The sequence below is a fragment of the Stegastes partitus genome, unplaced genomic scaffold (assembly GCF_000690725.1).
Source record: "Stegastes partitus isolate 25-593 unplaced genomic scaffold, Stegastes_partitus-1.0.2 Scaffold10, whole genome shotgun sequence".
Lineage (NCBI taxonomy): Eukaryota > Metazoa > Chordata > Actinopteri > Pomacentridae > Stegastes > Stegastes partitus.
In genome coordinates, this window is record NW_007577741.1 from 595,769 (window position 1) to 617,788 (window position 22,020).

A 22,020-nucleotide genomic window follows, 5' to 3' on the forward strand; every position below is an offset into this window, starting at 1 on the left:
TCACAAACCTTCAGAACTTGTCCATCGTCTACCTGAGACAACATCAGTCAAGCTTAAGTTATCTCTGCTTTTGTCATTTCTACTGAGTCAAATCCACTCGGCTTCAGTTTGATTTTTATCTCAAGCAAACAACAAAAAAAAAAAAGAGTTTTCTGAAAATCTACAAAAATGGTGTTAACCGTCAACTCTTTAGATGTTTCCAGCATCTTGTTCAATCTATGGCCCAAGAAACTAGAGCAGTTCTGAAGGCAAAATCCAGCCCTGTTGTCTGACCGATTTAGGACGGATTAAAAATACTTGTTTGGCTTACTATTAATTCCACACGTGATTATCCATAATCACAAGTAAAAACAACCATTTTGAGATTACTGGAGTCCTTGTTTACCTCCCTAACCGAGGCTTTTCATGCCATTTTATCGAGTCCAAGGCCTCTTCCAGCCCAGAGAAAGTTAACGTCCGTCTCCAGTCGTAGATTAAACCCTTAAACACTCACCTTCATGTACCCAAAGTTACACATTCAGCCCTTTTTTTTCCATGAAAATAATCTCTCCCTGCTCTAAAATGGCTGTGATGTCACTCTATGCTTCCTCTAGATCAGGGCTCTCAAACTCAACTTACGTGGGGGCTGCTGGAGATAGAGTCTGGGTGAGGCTGGGCCGCATCAAGTATTTAAAGGGTTTCAAGTATTCCAGAAACGTACAACTGATCCAATCTTCTCAATCTTCATTAATAACAATTCAGAACATGAACATGCTTCAGAACATAGGGCTCGTCTTACCTCCTCCTTGCTGCAGCGCTTCCTCCTACACAGCTGAGCCACATTTGGCTTGAGAGAGGAAACATTTGAGACCCTCAGTGTGGCTTGAAGATGCTCATCAGTAGGTTTGGACCTGTGCTTTGACTTATTACAGTTCATGGTGGAGAAGAGCTTTTCACACAGATAGGAAAAAGGATGACAGGATATATTTTCTCTCCACTCGGTGACACTCCCAAGTTTCAGGTGACTAGCGTTGCCAATTCACGCTGCTGTTACAAGCCTGAGCTACGGTAGCCCACAAGTGATAAAATATGAAACGCTCAGGGCAACGACTCGGTGCACGTGAGAAAAACGGCCACGCTAACGCTGAACTTTGATGTCAAGTAGGGGGCCACAAAATATCGTTCCGCGGCCTGCAATTGGCCCCCAGGCCCTGAGTTTGAGACCCCTGCTCTAGATAGTGCAGATCCTTGAAGTTCCCATCGTTATTTCTCGAACCGCTGCAGCTTGAGCACACCAACTCAGCTGCTGTAATGTTGCAGCAGTTCAGCTGTACGCGTGTGAATCGTCAACTTTTAGTCATGATTCGTCTTCTAGCAGACAAACACTCCCCATGTGGGCCTGTTTAAGTAATACAACCTTGATTTTTAAATGAAGGGGTGTCTTTAAAAGCTTCAGAAATGCTTTTTTCCCCGTTCTTGCCCCTGCTCACACCTAGTTGACACAATTGGATCAGAGTGATGTAAAAGGTTTCTTGGACTTCACGGCTCTACGTTTGGCCCGACGATTGTCAAGTCAGCTTTCTCTGAATGCATTTCTACATCTAAAACAAAAAACTGTGTGCAGAAAATGAATTTCCACAGTCGATGTGTCTTCATTTTAACTGTATCACAACCGGCTTTCCATCAAATCTGAATGTTTGTGTTAAAAAGTGAGCCCCAGGAACACACACACACACACAGATTTATCAACGCCTGGTAGTCATTTATTGATCACTTTGCATGTCATTACACTCACCTTACACAGATGCATACATAATTAAAATATACCAGCTATATCACCCCAGAAAGTTTTTGTTTTAATTATATAAATGTAATATTTAAAGACAAAAGTTAAATAAAAAAAAAAGCCTTTATCAATACAGTAATCCAAGGAAATTCTATGTACCTTTAAAAAAAACAACAAGTAAAAATAGTGTTTAAGGCACTGTAGTTTCTGTATCATAAATTCAAGCAGCAAAGTAGCTGAACACTTTTTTGACAGCCATGAGGAGGTCTATTTATTTGGCTTATTATATGTTTTTAACAAGTAAATTAGGAAGAAAATAATAAAATATATTCTGAATGTATAAAATATTAGACAGATAAATCTCTCACTAACCGCTCTTAATAATGTAGAAAAATCTTTATCATGTAGAAAATCTTTTTTTTTGTTTAAAAAAATAGTTGGTTACAGTTAAAATTCACATCAAAACAGTAAGAACGTCAGCATGTGTGTCTGAAGCTGATCATGGTGACGGTGGGCCACGGCGTTGGAAGCTTTGGAGAGTTTCACAGATGAAATCATATGAACGACTGCTCAGGCAGTTGAGACGAAACAGGGGGAGGAAAAAAAAAAAACGAGGTGAGAACCAGGGAGGCCGTCTACAGCTCTGCCCACAGACGGGACTCGGTCTGCTGTCCCCCCTCGTCTACAGTCGTGATGCTGCCCGGGAGGTATCGGGTCTTTTCTTTTTTCTTTTTTGCCATGGTGACCACTGTCATTAAAATCTGCTCAAACCTGATCCACACATTCCTGATGAAGTAGATTGAGTGTTAATCGCCTCTTAAGTAGTTTTTTTTTTCTTTTCTTTCACCTGCATGACTGTACCTGCACATTCATTCACGTGGTTGTTGTACTAAGTGAGCTAAAGTATGCAGAAAAGCCACTGTTGAGTTTTGTGGTATTTAAATTGCGATTAACAGACAAGAGGTTTCAACTCAGCATGATATTACAGTCAACAGCAACAATTCTTAATATAATTTCATTATTATTATTTCGTCTTACCCTAAAACCAGTAGAGGTAAATAATACTACCCACCAAATTAACAGCAAACTACACCGTCTACATATTGTTTTAACATAACAAAAAAAAACAAACTCTCTTTTTAAAGATTGTCGCTGGATTAACCGTGGCTGTGCTTCCCACCGTCACGGAGTGGAACATTGACGCTCGACAGGTCCTTTGCCATCACTGGAAGGTCGTCTGCGGGCTGGGAGCTGGTCTTGAGACGCTGCGGAAAGACGTTAACGCCGTCAGAGAACATCTCAGAGCACAGCTGGCAAAAAAAAAAGTGTTTAAATTCAATATCACACGTCACTGACCTGCCAGAGCGTCCCTTCGACTCTGGCCAGTTTGCAGATCATGGTTAACGGGATCATAGACAGAGACGATAGGGTCAGAAACCAGCCGATGCAGTAGGCCCACCACGGATACACGTAGGAGTTGTTGAACCTCAGCGGGGTGTATCTCAGGAGCAAAAACACCAGGGTGCCCTTTAAAGAGACACAAATCATAAACAGTAAATATATACCACTTTCTGGATTATTGGCGTCAGTGTGATGACCTGCTTTAGACACGTACGCTGCAGGTGATTGGGGTGGCATACAGCCAGCAGTACTTGATCAGCGATAGAGGCTTGTAGCCAATCATGTCCTCGATGTTGTCACAGAAGCGTTCAGCACCTGGGACAGAGATATTTTTACAAGGTAGAAGCGGACATTTCCAGTAAATTCTTGCAGGGAAAAAAAACGTGCCTAGAGACAAGAATACAGTTTAATTGAGGTTTTCAGACCATTTTATCAGCTATCTTTTGCTGTCCTAATACCTTTGTCTGCAGCTTATCTAATTTAAGAACTTAAATTAGCTCTTTAGTCATTAGTTTTGTGTTAACCAAGTCATTATACTAGCTGTCCAAGACTGTACAACTTTCTGTTGTGGACTGTTGTTCACAGTCTTGAACTCACTCCGGAGACTTTTCTTTTTAGATTTCCTCTCTGTCTTTCTGTCTCATATAAAAGGACAGTGCAGCTAATTTCACACTTTTGTGGCAAAGCAACTTTTGAAAGATGCACTGCTGTTGTTTTCCATGATGGGGTTTGCAAAATAAGTAATGCAGTCCAGTACGCCACCATCACCCACTACTAAAATCCAATTAGAAATAATGAGTAAATGCACTATAAATGCTACGTGGTTTTGTTATCTGAGCAATATCTGGCAAAAGAGTGTCCTTTGGGATCAACAAGTTTTATCCTTTCTCATCTTATCCTAAAGTGTTTTCCAAGAATCAGATTGTAGGACGAGAGCACTATTTTATGTAAACAAGTCGTTACAAATGACTAATACATCGCTTTAGTTTGAAGGGTGTGCCGCTAGTGCCGTGTCGGTGCAATATTTACCTCTCAAGGTAAATTGAGGACAATTTTTTTCATTACCATAAATCCATCCAATTATAACTGACTGGAAGATTGCCATCAGAAGAAGAGTCGGACCGCTGCATACATAATGATCAAAAATCTGCAGAATGTACGCGCCAGCCTGAAATGTCAATACAGTCAATACATTAATCTTAGTATTAGTCACCTTTTATAAACAGAGTACACAATAAATCTCCTGTTAACAAGCACCACCAACGTTTCTCATATCATAAATCATTTTAATGTGCACCTCACCTCTGACACCAAGAACAGGCCAAACACATAGGAAAAAGCACAGATCAGCATCAGACAAAGCTCTCTGCGGTATCCCTTTCGGATATGGGAAGGGTAGATATCTGCAAAGGAGGTCATGATGCTTTCAAGCCCCGCAAACTGGAGAACGACACAAAGACAGGTTAGTGTAAAGACGTGTTAATGTTGAGACATGTTCTAGGAGATGTACGAAAGGCAGCAGCCTACCTGACCGTCTATTCCCAGCAAGACGATCATGGCGAAGAAGCACGCCGACCAAACTTGAGGGCATGGCAGCAGGGTCACGGCTTGTGGGTAGACTATGAAGACAAGGCCGGGACCTGCAGAGTGAAACCAACAACAAGTGAATCACTTCTGGAAGCGTCCGAGCCAAGCTGGTTGCCAATCTCAAGATTTCAGGAGGAATAATCATAGCAAATATCAGAAAATTTAAAACAGTTCCTAATCATCAGAGCAAACCAGTTATTTCCTTAATTCTTAAATCTGTAATTCAACACTGAGGATAAATGCATGTGTGTCTGAAAGCTGACGTCTGTTCATACCGCTCTCAGCAACCGTCGCGATGTCGACACCCAGCTTCTGCGACATGTAGCCCAGAATTGAGAAAATGGCAAAGCCAGATACAAAGCTGGTCCCACTGTTCAACAAGCACAGATAGAAGGAGTCCCTGCCAATCAGAAACAGAGCACCGGGTCGTTATTTCTGTCTTGGTAACACACATGCATCAAAGTCTGATGACGCTGCGATGACCACAGTGCAGTAAAGTAACATAAGATAAGATAAGATAAGATATGCCTTTATTTATCTCACAGTGGAGAAATTCACATCGTTGGAAGCAGCATTCAACAGAGGTACACATATACGAGACAGGAAAAAATAAAAATAAAAAATGTACATATAAATATAACAAATAGTGCAAACAAGGAGAGGAACATAGAGGAAGGCAACCACCTGAAAATGAGCAAGTAGATAAAAACAGAGGACAAACATGTTGCAAATGTTCTCAACCAAATACTATGTGTTATTTATTGATAGACACATTGGGACAGTGTTGCATGATTGCATGATCTAGTAACGGTCAGACACACCTTCATGAAGCGCTCACCTGTAGCAGTTGTTGTTGTACTTGTTGTAGCTCCCAAGTGTCGTCAGGCATCCCAAGCAAATGGCGTAGGAATAAAATATTTGCGTTCCAGCATCCATCCAGACCTATAATTACACTCATGATACACCGTTTGTCCAAAAAACACTCCTAAAAATGCAATTTAGATTTGAGTGATACCTGTGGGTCGGCGAGTCGGGTGGGATTGGGGTACAGGTAGTACGTGATACCATGGAAAGCTCCAGGAAGGGTCATCCCTCTGACAAACAGCACGATCAACATGAGGAAAGGGAACGTGGCGGTGAAGTAGGTAGCCTGCATTAAAGCAGAAAGTCATAGGTAATCAGTATTTATGACACACATTATAATACTTGATCATAACCGGCACCACGCGTAATAACACACTGCTGTGACAGGTGGTAGTTTGGTAACACACCAACTTTATTTATCACCTCCATTTTGTTTTTAATGACGGTCTATGTACAAGGCTCCTTTGTATCCCTCCAGAGTTATAGAACATGTCATTTCACGTGTGGCTGGGTAATTATCGTTGGATAACTTTCAAGGTGTTGACCGTCGTTGTACAAGAGGATATACTGCTATAATATGAACTTCTGGGGAAATATCACTGCACACATGGGGCGTCACGCCAGCGAGCGTTTCCACTTCACTTTCTCACAATTACAGACCTCACATCTGTCCTGTTCATCCAATCAATCACCGCCACAACATTATTGGCTTTTTGGCACTTTTCATACCTTTGTGAATAACATCTATCAGTAATACTGTCTTTCAACACTCCGGCTGCATGTGGCTGCAGGTCTGAGGTAACCACAAGTGCATAACTGCCTACCTATTTAATGGACATTTACAAAACCACAATTTTGTCCACGTGCAACACATTACATGAGGAGATTATATAAAGCACGAGTGCAAGCTTACAATGTTGCTGCCTGCTTCTTTAAATCCGTTAAAGGGTGTCACGTATTCCAAAACCTTCCAAACCACTGTTCAGGAGCCTATATTTAGGCTGGTAGGTGTCTCGGACTGGTTTGAGCATTCAGTAAAAAAAACCAAAAAAAAAACAGACATGTGCACACGTGAAAGTCGGTTATTGCCTTTGAAGCTGCAGCAGAAAAATAGGCAGTGGTTGCCTTCATGTTATCAAATGCCTTTTGTTTTTCATAGCAAACTTCTGGTACCCTGGTACCAGCTCGTGGAATGCAGGGTGTGGCAGATATATAATTTCAGATCAGTTGCGAAATAGTCTGAATGTTTTATGGCGTTAACATCATCATGGTTATGAATCATTACGAGCATGAAAAAGTCACTGATTCTCGAAAGCATTGAGGATGAGAAATCGTGTGTTGTAACAGTCGTAAAAAGATGACATTACAAAACACAGCAAATTAACTCCATGTCATCTCAGTAAATGACAGTTTAGGTTTCGCCCGCAATGAAATAACTGTGAATTTGGGAGAAGAAAAAAAAGAGAGAGAAAAAAAGAGAGCTTTGGGACTGGAAATGGCGAAATTCAACTTCTATACACCTGCCAAAGCTCCACAGGCTTGATCCAAGACTTTTTTTTTTTTAGCAATGCTGGAAGAGAAATGAAAGTGGTTGAGAAATAACTAAAAGTGACAGACTTGTTCAATCGCCAACAAATCCAGACGGCAAATTGTGCAGTCACTTTTAGTTAGAAAAGTGGGGACACAAAATGTGATTCAACGTGACACACATTTACCTTTCCTGTGGATCTCACCCCCTTCCACACACAGAAGTAGCAGATGACCCAGGCCAGGAGAAGGCACAAAGAAAGGTCCCACTGGATCTTTCCCAAGACCTCGATGCCACTGGATATACTTAACACCCGTCGTCTGCAAGGTGATATAATATCTTACGATCATTCAAAACAAGGCACGTCGACAGGCTAAAAAACCCCTACAGCAAATTTACGCTGCATTTAATAATTAATATAGCAAAAACTACATTTGGAGAGTGGGCCGAGAGTTAGAAAAACGGGCAATCAGTGAACACGCTATGGCCCTACTACAAAGTGCAGCAAGCTGGCACTGATACACCTGAAAGGAATGCAGCTGTTATATGTGTAATCAGCTACATATCTGACTGACAAGTCAAGAGGTCCATCGTGAAAGTTCTTTTGATCCTGAAGCTCAGCAAACTAATCAGAATGATACATGCTTGAATGTGCATATAAAGGCCCTTCACACCTGCACAGGTGTTTTTAATTATTCTGGCTAATTAGCTCTTCCTCGGGGTGATGCTAGAGGAGCCGACGCTCACGTTTGTGTTACGTGTAAACTGTCCCACCCTGAAGACATCAGAAGAGTGTAGGACACATCAATCAAACGCAGCTGGTAGATGCTCACGTAGTCCTGACAAGAGGTCAGAATGAATGAAAGCATCTGTTTTTGAGTGTGCAAGGGGCTTTAATTGCAAAGTGATCAATGAGCAATGCTTTTCAGCACTAATACAAGAAATTGCTGCCTTTACATCACAGTAAAACCAAGGTGCTTGCTGAGCTGCTTGCGCTTTGACAATATAGTTCTGATAAATGTGGATTTAATCATCGTAAATGAAATGCTGACATGAGGCTTCTTTCAGAGATATATATGTTGCCCAGATGTCAATGTAACGTGGGTGATGGCCTTTACGCTCAGTTAGAAATCACTGCACAATGACAGCATCGCATTCTCCAGAACAGAGACCAAAATATCTTCAACCCTGAGAGCAGACCTTTACTGTGTAGAAAGTGAATGAATAAATTGTGTCCTGTGGTTGTAAACACTCCTATCCAGAGGATGAAATTGAAACACCAGTGCAAATCAGACCGCTTCAATACTCAACAAATCTAATGGAGGGTTGTTTCAGACATCTGGTCAGATTTAACTCACCAGTACTACCAAACTACATCGTAAAATTTGGAGGCTTTCTTGGCTTAACACGAGGGACGACATCATCACACATTTTGTACACATCCAACAACTGTTGAGATGTGGTCCAATGTGGAAAAACGAGCTAGTGTTTCTGGGCAAAGGGGCTGTGTAAGGTGTTAAAAATTACTGCCAGTGCTACACAATCCATCCAGCAGCAACGTGGTGTAATTTTGACGGTTATTACTTTAGATTGCATTATTTATAATCGTTAATTATGTTTATGTGTATTATCCAGTTTTATTTGTATTGTCCACTTCTAACAACAAACCTGTTTCAAAACTTGTGTAGGTATCATGTCGCACTGGCAGTAACCCGACATCCTCTCAGGATCGACTGGATGTGTAAAGTGTGGTTCACTGACATCGCTGCTGATTTAAACATACTTAAACACTGACCTGCGACTAATTAGTCAGTCTTACTTATATAAAAACTTACTGCCAAAACTCTGTAACAGACGATGTGGCATTCGCAGGTGAGGTCCAGTTAGCAGTGGCATTATAGTTGTTTATTACCACACATTGATCTGAAATGTACCAAAGGATTGTTAAACACGCATGCGCTACAGACACATCTTCAGGTGAGTACTGCATTGTCAGTGGATCTGGTTCAGGTGAATTCTGAATGCTTCAGTAAGACATTACACTTGATTAAAATGTCAGTGAAATAATGCAAACATTGTCCTTCGCATTGCATGAAGATAAACTTGTATAATTCAATTTACACACACTTAAAATAGAGTATATATTTCCCTAATTGTTGCTGGTGGTGTGTGTGTGGCAGAGAGTCACCTGTATTCCACGTGTTGTTGCAGGAGGTCCATGGCAACTCTCGGGAGAAGGAGGAGAAAAAGTAGAGAAAGGCCCAGGCTAAAATCACGATGTAGCTCATGCTTCCATAGAAAATGATCATTTGGCTGGCGTATCCCATGCCTGGAAACAATATAAATAGTTAACATTGCGTTCCCTCAGTATCTCCTCTTTAACCGCAACCCTGGCAGCCAGCTCACCTTCAAACAAGGGGCAGACCTTCCTCCAGCACATGATTCCCCCCAGACTGGTGTACTGGCCCAGCGCTGTTTCCAGCATAAACAGGGGAATGCCACAAGTCACAAGGAACAGAATGTAAGGAATGAAGAATGCACCTGCAAGTGTGAGAAAAAAACACACACAGAGAACATCACATAATAATAATAATAATAGATCAGATTTATACAGCGCTTTTCTGGACACTCAAAGACACTTTACACTGTCAATTATTCATTCACACACATTCATTCTGGTGGTGGTAGCTACGATTGTAGCCACAGCTGCCCTGGGGCAGACTGACAGAGGCGTGGCTGCCATTCTGCCCCTCCGACCACCACCTCAAACAATCCATTTACACGCATTCACACCAGGCAAGGTGGGTGAAGTGTCTTGCCCAAGGACACAACGACCATGAAACAGGTTAGAGGGCGGAATCGAACCGCCGACCTTCCGATCACCGACCGACTCGCTCTACCACCTGAGCCACAGCCGCCCACATGTACAAAGAGCACCAAAATCACACCCATCCTTTTAGGTACTCCTTAGATATTTTAGTATTTTCGCCTGGATATACATTCAGCACAGAAACCAAATGATAATCCATCCATCCACTCGTCCATCCATCCATCTTTACACCGCTTAATCCTCACTGGGGTCCTGGGGGGCTGGAGTCTATCCCAGCTGACTCAGGGTGAAGACAGGTTCACCTGGACAGGTAACCAGTCTATCACAGGGCTACACTTAGAGACAGACAACCAAGCACACTCACATCTACGGACAATTTAGAATCACCAATTAACCTCAACATGTTTCTGGACTGTGGGAGGAAGCCGGAGAACCCGGAGAGAACCCACGCTGCACAGGGAGAACATGGAGACTCCACACAGAAAGAACCCGGGTGTCCTCACTGGGACGCGAACCGGCGACAGTGCTAACCACCGATCCACCATGCAGCCCCTAAATGATAATAATGAGCTTTATGAATATGGCATATTTCACTCAAGACGATGCAATGGCTTATTTACAGATTATCGCAATCTCTGTTTTGTCCTTGTTTAACTGAAGAAAACTCAGAGCCATCCGGTCACTGACTTCTAGAAGCTTACAAAGACTAGAAGTCAACAGGGGAAGCTGGCACATTGAGCTGTGTGTCATCTGTACAGCAACAGAAACGGATGCTATGTTTGCAGTTAGAAGAGATTAAAGGATGCACGTAGAGACAGAAAATGATGAGTCCCAGGACTGAACATTTCTAGAAGAAAAGGCTCCAGAATGCAACCAAACATCTGTCAAGAACGACTAAACATCTTCATCGGTGGGATTGACACGGAGCAGGTGTGTGTCTCTGGGCAGTCCACCCAGGTGACTTGGTTTTCACCAAATCTGACATTAAAAAAAAAGCCTTTTTTGAATCTGTTCAAACCAGTTTTTGGACATACACTTGTCTAAGTAGTGTGTGCTGATGAGTGGAGACGAGAGGTTTCTCTGTGCACAGCATCATCAATGCGCATGAGATGTTTTGGGAACACTCGTAGCTGTATTGTCTATGGATACACGTGAGGTGCATATGGAAACACTGGTAAGTTGCAGCGTCTAGCTACACATGTGAGGTGTTTAGGGACATCAGTGATTTGTGGCCTCTGAACTGCTTAGGTTTGGATACACGTCGGTCACACCGAGCCGCCCAACATCCCAAGCAACTCCTTGACTCGTGGGAATCACTGAGATATGATAAAAGAGCCAACATTATGCATTGCGCTGTTCCTGCCAAAGCACTAACGTGTTACTTGAAGCGTGAAAAAAATACAATGTCTCCTTAAGACTGCAGAATATGCAGCAGCAGGCAGCGGCAAACAGAAGCAGTTAAGGAATGATGAAATTAAACACTGCCAATCATAGAGCCAAAGTCCCAGATTATGCTTATGAGAAAGGATGGTTTAAATATCTACTTAGTGTTTGAAGTAATTACAAGTGTGTATGGAAGCAGACAACAAGATAAATGCTTAAAATGTATAAAAAGGTGCAGTTTGAAATGTTGGGTCGCCCTAAAAGAGGCATCAGTGAAAAAGCAACCGATGTAAAAACAAAAAAGTGAGTCTGGAGCCCTGAGGGAGATCATGACTGACTCTGACAAAGCAGCATTTTGTTTCCTAAGCTTTTTGCCATGGACACAGGCCAAGGGAAGAGTTGTACAAGAAGCGATCTGCAGCCTCAGAGTCAGATTTTCCTGTAATTCAAGGTAACATAACAAAGAAAATATCAAAACGATGAGCACGATTAGTGTCGCAATAGTGGTGGGAACTCCTCTAGCAAATGAAACAATAAAGATTGGGTCCGTGTTTGTGAGGTGAAACACTGACATGGCGCCCGAAGCCAGCAGAAAACAAACGAGTATGCGTGTCACAGCGTTACCCGAGATGTTACTTCTGACGTAACCGTGGACGGCATAGTCATTTATAACAGGACAAAAAGTCTGAGCGCTGCAGGCCTTGTACAGCAAGATTTGCCATGTTTGGTGTGGGGCGAGAACAAACAGTCGGAGGCAGACTGACCCACAACCCAGTTGAGGAGGTGGACTACTTAAGTACATACAATCACTGACATTACACCTTGGCATCTGCTATGTGGAAAAACAGCGTGATAAGGGGGAGGACAAGGACACTTTGCTCTGATGAAGACACAGTTGTGCCAATCAAAGGTTCTTTTGTACCCTAAAGAACCATGAATATAACACATGTTTTGGCGAAAGAAAGACATTTGGCCAAGATAGGCTGGTGATGTTGATGATTGCCCGTTTCTGGAGGAGAGGTTGTGGAACATCCATGTGTTGACTGTAGCTGTGGGTAGGAATAGTTTGTGTGATGCCTGGAGGTCGTTTGTTTGACATGTCGTTTTGACATTCCTGTCAAGAAGTGTGACAGTGGATTGCTGGGTTGGAGGTCCATCGGTGGAAGGAGGAATGAAGCATCAGACTTTTTTGTCACAAATCATCTGACTGGCTGCAGGGTGGCGCAGTTGGTTAGCACTGTTGCCTCGCAGCAAGAAGGTTGCCGGTTCGCGTCCCGGTGGGGGCACCTGAATCTTTCTGCGTGGAGTCTCCATGTTCTCCCCGTGCAGCGTGGGTTCTCTCCGGGTTCTCCGGCTTCCTCCCACACAGTCCAAAAACATGTTGAGGTTAATTGGTGATTGTAAATTGTCCGTAGGTGTGAATGTGAGTGTGCTTGGTTGTCTGTCTCTAAGTGTAGCCCTGTGATAGACTGGTTACCTGTCCAGGTGAACCTGCCTTCGCCCTAAGTAGGCTGGGATAGACTCCAGCTCCCCCGCGACCCTAGTGAGGATTAAGCGGTGTATAGATAATGGATGGATGGATCATCTGAGTGACTGAATCAGTTCATACCACGCCTACTTGTGCTCCTAAAACAGATTAAACAGATTTGGGGCGGCTGTGGCTCAGGTGGTAGAGCGAGTCGGTCGATGATCGGAAAGTTGGCGGTTCGATTCCGCCCTCTAACCTGTTTCATGGTCGTTGTGTCCTTAGGCAAGACACCACCTTGCCTGGTGTGAATGCGCATGAATGGATTGTTTGAGGTGGTGGTCGGAGGGGCAGAATGGCAGCCACGCCTCTGTCAGTCTGCCCCAGGGCGACTGTGGCTACAAGCGTAGCTACCACCACCAGAATGAATGTGTGTGAATGAATAATTGACAGTGTAAAGCGTCTTTGAGTGTCCAGAAAAGCGCTGTATAAATCTGATCAATTATTATTTATTATTATTATTAAAGTCTTCAGCAAAGTCCATCTGAATCTGAGAGGATCGGGCTGAAGAAAGACTCAAACGCTGTAACCTACTAAATGTATTTCCTCGGTCACTAGAAGAGAGAGAACCACTCGTGAATGCCTTTACTTTCATGGAGCGTAGCCTCGCTATCAGTTGAATAAAATCTCTTTAAAGCTGCTGCTTATGAAAATCAGTTAGTCCCACGTGGACAACATTTGTCACAGAAGGGTGGATGGATAAGATTTTTTTTTTTTACATGCGTCAGACACCAGGTCACCAGGAAAGCAGTAGACTGTTTAATTCTTTCTGCTAATGCCTTGAATAGCAGCATCACCACCAGGTGAAGGATCCATAATGTGAAGAACAATCATCTCCGTTGGCCTTACGGGCAAAACGGATGTCTGGAGGTCGCACAGACTTAGTTATCCAGTTTTAGAGTCTGTAGCGGTGGAGGACTCCTCTTCTTACATGTGTCATTACAGGCTTGTCCTTGTTATCCTCATTTGAGCTTCTACTCTGATCGCTGTGGTTATGTGTGCCAGGAGTAGAACATGTGCCAAATAAAGATAATGTTTCCGAAAGTGTTGTGTCAGTACCTGCTCACTCAAACTATCTGCACCCTCTAAGCTCCTGCCTCTTGGATCCGTTGGCATTACTGCTGTGGGAAATTGGTGTCATTACCAGACAAATCAGACTCTTTAACACATTTTGACAAGTTGCAGAGGGAGTGATACAAAGACTTTCTGACTTTGAATCCTTGACATTCTCTTGATTGATGAATAATAAATAACAGAGAGAATCCCTCTGCCTTTTAGCCATCTCTCTGCACACATTTGAATGTGGTTTGGTTGCTTCACTGACAAATTTTAAATTAGCTTAAGGCCTCATATTTGTGGGCACTGCTATTATATTTTGGTTTTCATGAATATGTATACAGCAGTACCTTTCACTTTTTGTTCTTGTTCTTTTTGTTTGAGCGATGTGTCTGACATGAACATTGAAAGTGATCCAGATTTTGTGGGTTTTTATTGCACATTTTTTTGATCTGTTCTTGTTGTACAGATTGACTTCTTTGTATTTAAGGGTAGTCGTGTGTGAGTGCTGATAGCCAGTCACAGCTTTGCTTGTTGCTGCATGTACGGTGCCTATAAATAAAATACATCATTACTATCATTACGACAACTAAACAGAGGTCCCAATAAGTGAAATTTCACAATTGCGTTCATGGGATCACTTAAAACTGACTCAACTGACAAACATGCTGACAAATGACTCGCTCTTTTAGACTTACAGCAGTTATTGAACAAGCATTTGGATTATACTTTTAAACAAACCTCTTACTGTTAATTTAATTACAAAGTAAGGAGTTTGTGTTGGTGTGTGTGTGTGTGTGTGTGTGTGTGCGTTATTTGCTTTTCTAGACTGTCACAACCCGGCAAATAGGCTATGGCAAAAAGAGAGGGGCTGTCACAAGACCTCAAAGACCTCAAAGCAAGTAACTGCACTTAATAATCGATGGCTCTAGTTAGCGTCAGCTCCCTTTGTCCTCATGCTCACTTTGGGCGTTTTGTTCACAGCAACACAAGCACACATACGTTCTTACTCTTCCTTAATCTGACAGCGTTTGATAGAACAGTGCGGTGTGTTTCAGTTACAGAAACAATGCTAGTGAGACAAACCAAAGGAAGGATTAAAGATATAAGCAGAAGCTGGAAGACCACAAGAGCAAACTGAGAAGGAAATATTGTTGTAAGCAAGATGTTGTTGAATACGTTTTGGAGTCTGTTTTTTTTCCGTCTTACCAAACAACAGTCTTCCAGCTCTTAAATAAACTTTACAATCCATTCTGATATGTCACCCACAATGTCTGTAGCATTTTCCCCCAAATAAGGAGCTCACAGACATACACATGGAAGCACACACATTATTTAAAAAAAATCAACATCTGCACATGCGTGGTAAAGGTTCAGTCTGGTGGATCTTTAGCCCTCGCCAGGGCTTCAGATTTAAATGCACCCAGCAGACACAGCCACCTCCACGTCCCACACAGGCTGAACAGCACGCTTCAACAAGTGTTACATTTTTATGCCATTTATAGATCCTTTGCATTATCCATGGATTTTGCTGATCTTTTTCTCTTTGGGTAACAGAGGTGTGCATCAGGAACTACTATGAATCCACTAATCAGGGATTAAACAAAGAATCTGAATAAGCCCTGATTAAATAAGTCCTAGCTACGAAAACTTACCGCTATAAGCTCACTCATCCGTTCTCACCACCTCCGTGTCTGGCAGTATGTATGATGTTTGCACAAGATTTGAGTCTCAGATAGTCCCTTCCTTTAAGCCAATCAAACACTGTATTTAAATCAGACACCTTTAACGGGAATCAGCTATAACTGATACCTGATATGTAAACCTACACCTTTGCTTCATGCTAGCTATGAAGACAGCTGTGCCCAGAAGTGAAACTTTACTTTAACCCTATTCAAGATGTTCATGTTGTCATACGTAGAAGGTCTTGTATATGTGAAAAATATTTGTTGGTATTCATTATAGATTTTTATACTATGTTCCTGATAAGTTGACATACTTTGGTTCCAAATGCATGACAAATGTCCCTCTTTTTACATTCAAAAAAACCTTCAAAAATGAAATAAAAAACAATATCTGTCACCTCAACCAAATGGCCTGGTGTTCAAAAGACCCCAAGAGTCCTGAATAGGGTTAAGGATGGAAACCATATGGAGCCAGAACATAGACTTTTGTTGTCAGAGCAACAAAACATGTGGTCTTGCACTTTTATATGAAAGTATGAAAAGTCGGGGTCCTGGCGGTCAGACCATTTGCTCCTGAGCTGTTGTTTGCTGTCTGCTGCACAACAGTCCGGTTGCATGTTGCATCTATTGGGTGAGGTGGCTCTGCTCTGCAAATGATGGCCACGTGCAGAATACGCTAACATGTTTTTTCTCTGGCTGAGGTGAGCAACGTTGTCAGTGGAGGTTAAACGAACTTTGCCAAGATAAAGTTGGCAGTTGACCAAGTTAACTTCAGATTTTGCTCAGTGTACCTCGCTGCCACAGGCTTTTCATGTCACAACCAGCCAACATAGACACCTATGCATCTTGTTTGTGTCTACTGTGTGCATCAGTACTGGGCAGAGCAGTCTGTTAATCCCAAATAGCCCAGTAGATATGTCATGTCACTGGACTGTACTTCAGTGAGGAGCATATAATACAGCAAATACCACCGCCTCCAGAGCTTTTGTCTTTTTTAGACCATCCGTTCGGAGTTTCAAATCAGAGCAGTGACAACACCAAACAATGTGACCTGCAAGCTTGTAAATGTGTGGGCAGATCTTTAAAAAGTGGATTTTGTAAACTCAGCTCTTGAACTTGGTTTTACATTTTGCAAACCTTTTTAAATTTTTACTTTTATTACATATCCAGCCCTCAAACAGAGTTTCAAGGGTGACACAGAGGTGAAACTGAAAACACTGACAGTTGAACAATCAAACAAAAAAAGATTATTTCTGGAACAAATCTATAACTTCATAAGCAGAGCCAAATTCTAACCGCTGCATAGTTGTGAATAAAAGGTGGGCAAGAGGCTGAGAGGGGAGTCGGTGAAGCAACAAGGAGGGAAACGGACACAACGCCAGAATCACAAATCCCCCATAGCACAGAGGTCTTCTGAGGCGAACGTTTCCCCTCCAGAATCTCCTCGAGTGAATTTTAACGATGTGGTGGAGTCCCAGGTTGTAACAATTTAAGCTGTTGGCTCCGGGGGTAAAAGTAATGTCTGAAAACAAAGTTCTCAGAGCCAAGGTAATGTGAGGGCAAACGGCAGCTGGAGCAGTCTGGTGTGATGTTAGGTCGACGGTGCGCGGAGTGACAGTCCAAACAGAAAAAGCAGCAGTGGTGCTTCTACAGCAGTCAAAGACGCAAGCCTGAACCGCTGTGTAAGTGACTGCAGTTTCCACTCACGAGCGGCGCTCATGGCTGGGTCGCCCACCTCTGATTAGAAAGCATTATTTTTATATATATAAAATTCCCGACACATGTCCCACACTGATGACTCTATGTTAGCATTGACCTTACAAAGTTCAGAATGAATTTAAACTGTAGGAAATAACATCTACATGAACAACAGGACAGAAGGTTTTCCAGAACTATTGTACTATTCACTCAAACTGTTCGTTGGTTTAAATGTTGTAACTGAACGTCGTGTTATTTAGTTTACAGCTAAAAGCAACAAGCAGCATGTTGTTGAACACAGCAAAAACTAAATGAAATGAGACAATAAGACTGTAAGTTCATGGTCAACATGAGTAATATTAAATAATACATATTTTCTGATGCAGCATTGTAAAGTTTTATCATGTACTGGCCCTTTTTTAAAAAAATACATCTTTCTTCAATGCACGGGGCAGCCGTGGGTCGGGTGGTTGACTGGGCTGTTCACTAATTGTAGGAAATGGAAACTTATTTGATTTTAAACGGAACTTAAATGTGTTTTCCCTCCTGAAATGTCATGTGTCTATCTGCTGTACTGATGAAGCTCTGAGGCTCAGAAATGATGGAAAAAGTCCATTAAATATTCATAGCATGATGGTAAAACTTCATCTAAAAACATTACTGTAGATGAAGAACCAGCTGATTCTGACTTTATTCAGATTTGGTTGATGTTACGTGGACTGAGTTAGATGTCAGAAACCAACCAACCCAGTTTACGGCGAGCAGACTTTAAAAAAAAACTTTCAGAAAACCGACAAACTTGAAGGCCGAAGGACACGGCACTTTTTTTTAAAGAGGGAGAAGAAGTGCAGGATGTAGCGACAGGCTTATAAATCTTATTAGACGTTAGTCAAACTACTAATAACACTATTCAGTGCATTTTAGACGTCCTACAAAAAGGGGTAGTTAATGATAAACATTTAGTTTTATTAAAATCAAACATTATTTTGTAACAAACAGCTACAATTTATGATGAAAATGTGTGTCCTTTAGTGCTTAAACGTAATATTTACGTTTTACATTGAATTTTGTGATTATATTTTGTAAAACCTGTCTGTAAAACATAAAAAAAAACAACAAAAAAAAAAAAAACTTTGCAGAACCTCTTCAAATTGCTGGTTTAGACCAAACCTAAGTACAATTTCATTTTTTTCCCCCAAATGTATGACGCATCTGTCACCACAGAAACTGAATAAACAACGTATTCATTCGGTGTGCCTCAGCCTTAAGATGTTTGTTTTAGAGCCACCCCATGTGTCAAACCACAGTTATTTACTACTTTCTCCTTTTGTCGCTGCTTGTCTACATTCTCAATCAGCGACGTCAATGTCGACCTCTGACTAAAAGTTGAATTCCTAAAGAACTTCAGTCGGCAATACGGCAGGTAACTGTGATTTAGATTGTTCTGCCACGGTGCCACCTTTCGGTACTTTTTTTTTCGCATCACTGCAGCTTACAAACAGAAAACCATCATGACTTTATTAGTTTTTAAGTCAGTATAGCAAACCCATCAAAACGACAACAAACAAGCAAAAATATGTCCCAGGTCTGCTCGAAGCTCCCTCAGAAAGTCCTGCATTTGGCAATTTGTTTGACATTTAACAAGGGAGACACACTTTATGCAGTTTGGAATTAGATGGGCTCAGAAGAACTGGCAAAAAAAAAAAATCATAATTACTTTTAAAAATTAGGAAAGAATAATTACATTTTAATTTTGTTGTTGTTGTTGTTTTACAGGGTATATCCAAAGGAAAATGTGTTTCTTAGCCAATGCTGCTCACACATCTTATATAAATACTAAAGTTGGTTTACTACAAACATTTTGTCATTTCCTAATGAAGAAATGTCCTGTTACTACACGCACTTCATTATCTATTTTATAAAACGTGTTTATATTGAGCTCTTAATGAAAATATTTCATTGATCAGCAGGTTCAGCAGGTTCTTGTTTGCTTTGGGGTAATTATTTTACACTATTTGTGGATGAGATTCAAACAATCACCGCAAAGCAACACAACTTGTTGATAGTATATGCATGACAAACACATGCATATTTTTGAATCTACTCAATTCACAGTGCATGACATCGGGTGGGGGACTGTGACGTCCTTTCAATTATGGCTGTACTTGTATGTTGTTTTAAATGTGTTTGTTTTTATGCCTGTCAAAGAAGAATTTCTGTCACTTGGGACAGACAATAAAGTTTATCTTATCTTATCTTATCTTATGTTTTGTAATTAAAGCACAACGTGACTGCTCTTTGCACAAGCACAGGCAGCACAGGATTTACATAGTGTTTGACAACCTGTAAAAATCCTTAATCATCAGACAGACGGCAGTTGAAGACACAGACGGAGAGCAGACGAGTTTTGCAGTGAAAAGTTTGTTGTTCTTTTAGCTTTTAATAATGCATTCATCAATCGCATCCCCATTAAAACCCTCAGACAACTAAGGTGGAAGTCAGTCCACTCACAGCTTCTTTCTAGACCTCCAGTCTTTCAAATAAAACTTCATGACTTGAACTAACAAGGAGAGTAAAACACAAAACATGTATTTGTGGCTCTGCAAATGATCAAACAACATTGGAACTAGTTTACAGATAAACATGACTGACAAGATACAGGCAGAAACTTTTTTAAAGTTGGCACAAAGGACCTGACATGAAACCACACAGTTATTTTGTAAGCAATAGAAACATTACATGTGAGAAAAACAAACAGAAATACTCACCCCCACCATTCTTATAGCAAAGATATGGAAATCTCCACACATTGCCAAGTCCGATAATAGCACCAGCCACAGACAGGATGAACTCCCTTTTGCTGCTCCATTTGCCACGCTCCTCAACAGTTTGTGAAGTAGTCTTTGTGCCTGGATGGCACAGCCTGTGCAGAAAGTCTGCCATGCTGCTGACTGAGAAATGGTCTAGTGACAAGACTGACTTTTTCTGGATTGACTGGCTGGAGAGTTGTCTGCAGATTAGTGAGGTTACCTAAATGAATGGCTGCATGGCCACAAGGGGGACCTCTAGACGTATGCCAAAAAGTAATAAACCGGTATATGGATGACAAACAGGAGAGTGGAGTGTTCAGTGTGACTAATTTCTTTTTAGACATGGTAATGAAGGCTGTGAAAGCAGGGCTCTCCCCCACACACAAGGTATGAATGACTAATAGGTGAATGTTAACGTATACACGACGTCGTGACGTAGCAGCGTGCGTGTTGCGTCACCGCTCGCCTGCAACGCTGCGCTTCACCTCGTCGGTCATGTAATCAGTCTGAACGGCGGCCAAATTCGTGTTGTAACGTAAATTTGATCTCCCCAACCACCTTTTTTTTTTTCCTTTTTGGGCAAAGCTGCTACCCGCTTTTATACTAAACACAGCGTGACAACGACGGTTTCCTCTCTCGCTGCTCAACGCGCTTCATGTGTTGTTTTTTTTCCTCCTGCATCGATAATACGTGTATTTTTTATATATCTTAGTATTTCTTTAACAGTATTGGTGACACGGCTTGCTGAAGTGTAACGCACCATTAGCTTGCAGCGGCTGACCCAGCCCCAGTAGCCGGGGCGAACCGACTCCTCCGGCAGGTGCGGCGCGGAGGGAGGTCGGCTGGGTCCGCACCGAGGTAGCATCATAATAGTAATAATAATAATAATTCATTTTATTTCTATAGCGCTTTTCATCAGCTCAAAGACGCTTCGCAGGACAAAAGCAATAAACAATAAGCAACTAATACAAAGGTAGACAACATAGAAATACAGCAAGCAGATAAAAACAATATTAATAAATAGCAAGATAAAGCCCAGGCTTAGGTGGGAAAAGCAGATGAGTTTTTAATTTAGAATGAATATTACTGGGTCTGAGGTGTCTCGAAAATGTTGTGGGAGAGAGTTCCAGAGGGTCTAAGGCCCGATCCCCCCCAGGTTCGATACCATTAAAGTAAAGGCAAAATTCACAGTAGTCACTCAAATAACTAGAAACCGAAAAAGCAATAATAAATAAAAATTTGCTAAATTAGAATTCAGTTAAATAAGACATTGCTTTTCAATTGTGGTTAAAAAGAATAATCACAAAAAAAAAAACAAGAAAAACTGATAAATTAGATCACTTGGGCCAGAATACCTGTCAACAGGTGCAGAAGTCTGATTGAGAGTTACACAAAACACCTGATTGCAGTGAAAAAATATTTCCGTTGAACCACAATTCAAAAGCAACGTCATGAGTTTCATTGATTTTATTTTTTTAAAATTACTTTTCTCAGTTTCAACTTATTTCAGTGACAGCTGGCTTTTCCCCCCCATTCTTTAATGGGAGGGTATGAATACATCTGAGGACGACTGTAGCTCTGAACAGAAGCCCGTAGCTCACAACTAACCCACCAAGCGGGTTTAACGGGTTAGCGAGGTATGTTGAGTCTAAAACAGAGAGTTTTTAGCGGCAAGAAGGTTTCTGTCTTTAAAGCGAGACTGACACCTTGTTGTCTTAAAACCCCCCCACATGCTTTCAGGTGGTGTTTTCATGTTTGTTCCTGATTTGCTGCCATCTCCATTTTACTCTGCAGCTAATACGACAGCCAATATTAAATCCATGCATCTATTGGTATTTATCATAGAGAATATTCAATCAGTAACAGTAACGTCACTCTGATTTAGTCA

At 41.6% G+C, this 22,020-nt stretch overlaps 1 protein-coding gene across 1 annotated transcript; it reads right to left on the reverse strand.

The window, feature by feature from the left end:
- Positions 1-1,720: 1,720 nt before the first annotated feature.
- Positions 1,721-20,433, reverse strand: slc6a11a (solute carrier family 6 member 11a). Its single transcript, XM_008285454.1, has 14 exons — positions 20,091-20,433; positions 9,552-9,686; positions 9,334-9,474; positions 8,981-9,068; positions 7,333-7,465; positions 5,769-5,903; positions 5,592-5,695; positions 5,029-5,153; positions 4,694-4,806; positions 4,469-4,606; positions 4,232-4,334; positions 3,381-3,481; positions 3,122-3,292; positions 1,721-3,030 (listed from the first exon to the last, which is right to left on the reverse strand). Exons 1-14 carry the CDS (start codon positions 20,263-20,265, stop codon positions 2,923-2,925), a joined length of 1,770 nt encoding a protein of 589 aa, XP_008283676.1. The 5' UTR covers positions 20,266-20,433; the 3' UTR covers positions 1,721-2,922.
- Between the last annotated feature and the right edge of the window lie 1,587 nt (positions 20,434-22,020).